The sequence below is a fragment of the Microtus ochrogaster genome, chromosome 6 (genome assembly GCF_000317375.1).
Source record: "Microtus ochrogaster isolate Prairie Vole_2 chromosome 6, MicOch1.0, whole genome shotgun sequence".
Taxonomy (NCBI): domain Eukaryota; kingdom Metazoa; phylum Chordata; class Mammalia; order Rodentia; family Cricetidae; genus Microtus; species Microtus ochrogaster.
In genome coordinates, this window is record NC_022013.1 from 55,720,044 (window position 1) to 55,727,471 (window position 7,428).

Here is a 7,428-nt window from a genome sequence, read left to right on the forward strand (position 1 = left end):
TGAAAATCCGGGAAGCGTGGTTGTCCCTTGGGCTGAGCTTGGAGTGTATGTTATATACCCTGTACTATTTTAACTTGCCTCAATGTGGTTTCGTGAGCATTTGAAAAGGAGGCAGAATCCCAACACAGGACTCAATTCTTCCCCTGAAACTTGTGACCCTAGGAAAACCTGCAGATGTGAGAATTGTGTGTTGTGTGGGTGTCAGGCAAAGCTCCCAAGATAGGCAATTCCCTTAACTGAACACTGCCCTTGTGACTTTGTCCTGTCATGAGGAACAGGCAATGCCAAGAACCAAAAGTCTGTTTCTGGTTTCATAGTAGAGTGCTGAGAAGTCCCAGGAGGATGATGGGAGACTGGCCTAATGGGTCAGAAGACCCAGGCAGCCCTCCCCTAATCACTACGCAGTCTGTGTTCAGGAACATCTCCAGAGCTGGTGCCCAGGAAAGAGGTGGGCAGCCACTGTTAGAAAAAGGGTGAGTATTTTCTAGAAGTGATAACTAAGGGGAAAGAGCAGCTTCGCTGGAAGAAAGGTAAGGACGGGTCTAATATGACGTACAGTCCTACAGACCAGGAACCTGAACTAGTTTCTGTAGATGAACTAACAGGAAAGTTCTTTCACACCTAAAAAAAGCATGGGCTACTGGTCCAAATGTCCCCTGAATGTTGTTTTCTCATCAAACCATTCTGAGCACGAGCCTAAACTGCTTCTCTATCCCCACAACAGAGCCCCAGGGTTAAATGTACCATGGGACAGGCACCATCAACAGGCGATGTCTGACTTGTCTACCAGGATCATGGGGAGCTGGATAGAATGTGACACCCTCCTATGGGACCTGCTAGGTTAGGAACCAGCTATCTACTCCTTCATTACTAGCAGTATGTCCTATCAAGACAAAGGAGAGCTGTCACCCCACCATAAGGGCAATCTCAAGTTTCGTGTGTGTTCACACAGGCCGGACAGACACATTAAGGCTCCCGGAAACCTTGATAGTTTCCAGAAGGGAGTTCCTACAGGCTGGCCCACCTTCCAACACTTCACACTTCTTAAGCCAGAGTCACCTGCTGCCCTGTGCCCACCCATGTGGTGAGCCCCTCCCATATAGGTTCCTTGCACTCTCTTGGCTGGAAGGATGTGGCATGCTTCTCAGTGCTTTGTTTCTTTGATCTGAGGGTGTGCAATGTAGTTAGTTCTCCTCTCGTACTTAACCTCTTCATGCCAGAGCCTTAATCATCCAACCACAGCTGGAATGAAAGCCTGACCTAGGGTCAGGTGGCCAGGTGCTTTCAACTCTCAATGCAACCAAGGCATGGCGGAGCTCTGTGCCACCCTCAGCTGCTCAGAGATGCCCACAAGTCACAAAGATGCCACAGAGCTGCAGTGTCTACTCTGCTCTCCCTTGGCTCCATGGGTTCAGGTTGTCTGTCTGTCTCTCAGACCTCAGTCTGAGAGCTAGCAGTCAACACCAGCCACCATCATCACCAGAGCCACTGGGAAAGCCTGGGAGAGAAGATTCCTGAGCCGGGTCTGGAAGGAGGAGTAGGAACTGATTCAGGAGTTCAGGGTTTGTCCAGAGTTGGGCAAAGACCCAGCAGAGTGTATGGGAATTGCCCACCGACTATCTCTCGTAGCCTGGAGATCTCCTGATTTCTCTTACCCTCAAGACCTGGGCCTGGCACTTGCTGAGGTGCCCATACAATATTGCTGAAGGTGCCCGGTGCTGGCCCTGCCCTAAGCTGCACTTCATTCACTCCCTAGGCTTGGGCATGTGTCTTCGAGACCACACACCATTCCTAATAGAAAAAAGGAGCCCTGGGTGTCAAGTCATCTGTCTACCCAACCAAAAGACACCATGTCATATAACTCCCCCGTGGTCGAGGACATTCACCACAACCTGATCTGCCATACCAGCCACTGCTCTACCTCACCCTATCTACTCCATCTCTGCACGACCTTCTCCTCTTCCTCCCGCAAATGACTAGACAACGTCTTTCGTGGGCATTTGGCATGATACGATGTAGGGTGACAGTCACCTCTTTGCACAGCCATCTCCAGGGCCAGGCACAGTGGTTGAGAGCACATCTCAGCAAAGAGCATGTGTCTAAGGGATGGGTGACCTAGCATCCTGCATCTGTGACACGTTTCCTAATTCCTCCCATCAAACTCCCCATGCCAATGCCTTGCTCAGGCAAATGTGTAACACTCTTTTCATCCAAGAACCTTGCCAGTTGCCTACCATGGGCTAGCTGTGGCCACCACACAATCTAACAATGGCACAAGTGCCCAGCTTGGTACAGATGACTTCTGGAGCACGTTCTCATGCATCTCTGTATCCAACCGCCTATGGACAGGAGACTCAGCGACATTTAATGACAGCAAGTTCAAGATAACACTGCTGATAAGTGGGAGAGAAAGGATTCAAACCCCAGACTGTTTGGCTCTCCCTAAGGCTTTGCCTGTGGTTTTATGGCCCCTTTCCCAGCCATATTTGCAAGAAAGCAGGAAGATCTTCATTTGATGGGGTTATTGCTGACTCTAAAAGTTAACGTTCAACCCCGGACAGTGGCTTTTCCTTCTCTAACCACTGAGATCACTACAGCACTCAGGGCTACACACTGACAAGTCCCTGCAACAAGTCACCTAATTCTCTGGCTTCTTGAAGAGCTGGTTTATTGTCCTATAGGGAGGGGCTGACTGTACTTAGGAGACCTCTAGGGCAGAGAAGCCTTGCCTATGGGGCAACGCCTCTCTCTGTCACTCTATAAATGTCTTCCGCAGCCAAAAGGAGGCCTTCTGTGGCGCTGCTCCCTCCCTCGCTGTGAGACTCCAGCTATTTCACCATGAGAGTTCTAGCCCTTTCCAGTCTGCTCTGCGTGCTGCTTCTCTGGTTCTGCATTCTCTCCTCAGAAGGTAAGGCTGCCCTCTGGGCTCTAGTCCCTGAGTAGTGATCCCATGGTCTGGGAAGGTTGCAAACAGGAACTAATGGGGATCAGGTCCCAGCAGACAGTCCTGAACCCTGGAAAGAACTCCACAGATATTTTCTCCACCACAGTGGCCAACAGGTAGCTTGAGGACTTCAGGCTTTATAGCTTCTAAGTGCAACCCTACACTCCCAAGCATGCTGAGGGTCTGTCTACTGTGTAAACTAAGGGTTTGGGCATGAGATGTATAATTTAAGGAGTTTTGACACAACACATATAAACTGAGGACACAACTGGTCCCAGGTATGGTGGAGAGGAAAGTTTTTATTGTAAGTGCAGCCAGAGGCATCTAGAAGAGTCCAGAGTAGAAAGAGGAAGTAGCAAACTGAATATGGCCAGCAGAACGGACCTGGTCATGAGAGGAGAGAAGGGAGAGGGAGAGAGGAAGACAAAGGAAGCCAAGACAGAGGACAAAGGAGAGACAGAGTGTCTGGCTGAATTGGCAGGGTTATGTGAAACGGAGAAGCTGGGAGAGGGAAGCCCGTTTAGGGTGGGGGCAGGGCAAGAAGAACCATGGTAGTTGTTACACACTGAGAGAGCCTGGAGGCCGGCATGTGTTTGGTATGTCAATAGAGGCCACCACAGCCAGTTGTCCCTTCTGAAAGTAATAAGAAAATAGTTCCTTTGCTTGAGGAAAACACGCAGAGGAGCTGAATTTGCATTACTACCTGACACCTATATGAAGCTGTGTGCTTACCAACAAACAGAAGTCTTCTCAGAGAGCTGTTCACTTACCTGAGTCTTGACTGTGGAGTCAAGCGACCTCTGTTGCCACTTGTGTTGTGTTGGGGACAAAGTAAATGAGTATCTCAAATCCTTATGCAAGGAAAGCTCCATGGACAGATGGAATGAGGTTATGCATTATGCGTTTGGGATGTAGCTGTGTGTTCCGATGCGGGAAACATACATGATCTTTCTGTCCCTGTAGAGATGAATATTTCCATCTCTGCCTTTAGGATGTGTTTGATTTACATGCCTATGTGTGGATGTGCTACACGTGTGCAGGTGCCCTCCAGGCCAGCAGAGGGTGCTGTTGGAGTTACAGGTGGTTGCAAGTCACTCAAATGAGTTTTTGGAACCAAATTTGGGTCCTCTAGAAGAGTAGTAAGAGCTCTTAAAACCCGAGTCCCCTTCCTATCACCTTACTGTTTTCTTCCTCCTAAAAGCTGAGTATTGGAGCCTTTTTCTCATACTTAACCTCCAACTACTTTCTTCCCTCACCTAACTGACCTCATCCTGTTTTTTGCTTGTTTTGGACAGTGGTTGCTTGTTTTTAATAATGTCCTTGTTTGTTTGTTTTGCTTTGTTAGTTTATTTTTCAACGCAGGGTTTCTCTGGGAAGCCCTGACTATTTTCACTCTGTAGACCAGCATGGCCTCGAACTCAGAGATCTGCCTATCTCTGCCTCCCCGGTGCTGGGATTAAGGGAGTGAGCCACCATTGCCCAGCTTTTAGCAAGTGTTCTTGAACTCTGGATCTTGTGAGTGGAAGCCCTCTCAAGTCATCCCCGTACAGATCGGAATGACGGTGGTCCTGGCCTGCTAATTAGAAGATCTGTATTCTTTTACTTCTCAGGGAGGAGGCATCCCCCCAAGTTCTCAAAATCCAGGCTCTGCTGCTACCCTTTTCCTAGATCCAAACAGCTAAACCAGAAAGGTGAGTAACCTCATCCTGTGTGGGCTGGGAGTGGGAAGATTTCTAGAGTGATCGTGGGACAGGCCAGATCTGTGATCAGCCTCAGCCAGGGCCTTGTGTCAAACTCTAGCGCAGAGGAATTACATTCATTCTCGGTCATGCAGAGTTTAGAGTCTTCTGAAGAGGCAACAACTGGGCCATTTACAACTAACTGAACACTTTCTGTCAAGAAAACACTCTTAAGAATGGTATAGGGACCCGGCATGGTAGCAAATAATCCCAGAATTTAGAGAAGCTAACAAAAGATGATGATGAATCCTGAGAGCAGCTGCACAATGAATTTAAGGCTCGAGAGCTGGGGATATGGCTCAGTCAGTGTAGGAATGCTTGCCTAAAAAGTTCAGGGTCCTGAGTTCAATCCCCATTTGGAAGAAAAAGAGGAGAGAAGAGAGGTGGGGAAGCACCCAGGGAAGAGAGGTGGGAGGCCTCGGGAGGAAGATTGGGAACCTGAAAGCAGATGGTAGAAAATAGGAACAGGGTACAGAGGAAGCGGCAAGCAAAAAGAGTAGAAACGGGAAACTACAGAATGGGGGAGGGGTGCCCAGGCCATCTGCAAACCATAGTCCTCCAGTAGACCTGCGTGAGGGTCCAGTCAGTGTGTGGAGTATATGGGGTGCAAAAAACTCCAGTTTGGCAGGAGAATAACAGCACACTGATGTAGACAGGCACAATGAGGCTCAGTTTGACACCAGCATGGCCATGATCAGTATGAGGCCTGGAAGAGCCAAGCTGCCCTCTCCCAGACCCGAAAAAGATAACAGTGGGTAGTGATGAAGATAGGCCCAGGTCCAGACCTCTAAGCTCACAGATCCCAGTACTGTGACTCTAGGCCAGCTGCAGGCTGAAACTCTTGAGTTGCTGGCCCAGGATGGATAGTTAGCATGGCTGGAACTTTGTGACTTTTGTACAGAGAGTCTTAGAGCTTAGAGCAGGCAGAGGCCTGTGGGAAGGCCGCAGAACTCCAGGCCAGACATGGCCTAACTTTAATGGAGGGCCCATGTCTCAGCTCTCCACAAGTGCTAGTTCTTGGGAGTCCAAGGCTACTGCAGGCAGTAGCACCTGAAGGCCATGGCCTAGACTCAGAGTCCTGTCTTCCAAGGACTGTGTCTTCCAAGGACTGCCTGACTTCATGTGAACAAAGAGGGAGACAGAATAAGGAAGACAGGATAGTTCCAACCTCCATACCCGTGAGAGTCTGAGAGCCCCTCCTCCATACTGCCATCACACCCAGTCAGGGCTGGGTAAAAATAACCACTTCTCTCACACATTCCTCGTGAATAACCAAGTGTGAGGCACCCGCCTAGGCAAGGTGGAGGGTGAGCACTGGTTGCCAGCAGCTCTGCTTCCCATGGGAGTTTGTGAAATGAGGTGCAAATGGAGGGGAGAGAGGTGCCACCTCCCCACTGAGGGTGGCTTGCTGGAACCTGTCATCCCCTCGAGCCCCTCCCTGTACAGATACACAGAGGCAGAAGAGCAAAGAGAAACTGGGGAGAGCAAGAGGGTCACACAAATTACACATACCCACATACCTACAACTACACAGATGCAAGTACATGCATTCAAACACATGCACACCACATAATTACACACTACACACACAAACCTACACACACCACACTGGCTGCAGGATCCAGCCTGGTGTTGTTGAGAAATTGGTAGGGTTGTATCCATAGAGCAGACAGCATCAGGGCAAGCCCATGACACCCTGTAAACCTATCATGCTGTCACAATGGAAGAGGCTGGGCTTCCAGAGTAGATGCACCCACCCCAGAGCCCATGAGTGTTGTATATATTTGTGTATAAAGTTGCATGACACATAGGTGCTGTGTATGTAGTATTTGTGTATGCATCTATGTTCGTGTGTGTGTGTGTGTGTGTGTGTGTGTGTGTTTGTGTGTACCTCTCCTCCCTCCAGCTTCTCTTTTTTCTCCTGACTCTTTGCTGCTGCTGATTACCCAATACCTAACCCAGAGAACATGTTTGCCCAGGCTTGCTGCTTCCACCCAGCATCTCCCAGAACAGACCCTAAGATCCAGAGAGAAGGAATGAGGAGATGAGTCAGGGTGTTTTGCAATCAACAGCAGGATTTCAGGGTGTTCCGTGTTGCTGTTGATTAGTCTCCTCTGCCTGGTTCATAGACTTGAGAGAACTTTCCACTTTCTATGAGAAAGGAAATTTGCATCAGCTGAGACAATAGAGGCACTCAGAGTGGCTACTGCTCATCCTAAAACCTGAGCTCTGCTTTGCCCTGAGCCCTGATGTGCAAGGCTTGGATTCTGGGTGGAAGTAACACAAACAGCTTTGAAAGTTAGCAGGATAAATGAATGGCAGTCTGGCAGGTGTGACTGCATTTACCAGTTTACTAGAAGGAGATGGGACAGAGTTTCCCTAAAGCAGTTTTGCAAACTGTAGAGCTACCTACATAGGAACACTGTCCAGGCAGCACTTTCGAATGGCACATCAGTACACCGATACAGTGGGCTGCTGAGGGGCTCAAACAATGGCCGGAGTCAGATGCTTAGCTTCTCAGACCCCACCAAATCAAAGTTAGGATCTAGGAGCCTTTGTTAGGCCACCTGCCTTCTACGTGTCACAAGGTGACCAGAGGCAGCTTCTGGGAGGATTTGTGCTACACTACCTGTTTCAAAGCTCAACAAAATGAGTTAACACACAGGAGCAGACTCGGGGTAGGATTCTAAAGACACCTCTCTCTCTCTCTCTCTCTCTCTCTCTCTCTCTCTCTCTCTCTCTCTC

At 49.2% G+C, this 7,428-nt stretch overlaps 1 protein-coding gene across 1 annotated transcript in view; it reads left to right on the forward strand.

Annotated features, from left to right (window-relative positions):
* The first annotated feature begins 1,782 nt into the window (after positions 1–1,782).
* C6H10orf99 (chromosome 6 C10orf99 homolog) overlaps positions 1,783–7,428 on the forward strand; it is a 7,397-nt gene continuing 1,751 nt past the window's right edge. The window contains exons 1-2 of the mRNA XM_005348593.3: positions 1,783–2,908; positions 4,555–4,635. Of these exons, the coding sequence (XP_005348650.1) occupies positions 2,839–2,908; positions 4,555–4,635 (151 nt within the window). The 5' untranslated portion in view covers positions 1,783–2,838. The remainder of the gene's footprint in view (positions 2,909–4,554; positions 4,636–7,428) is intronic.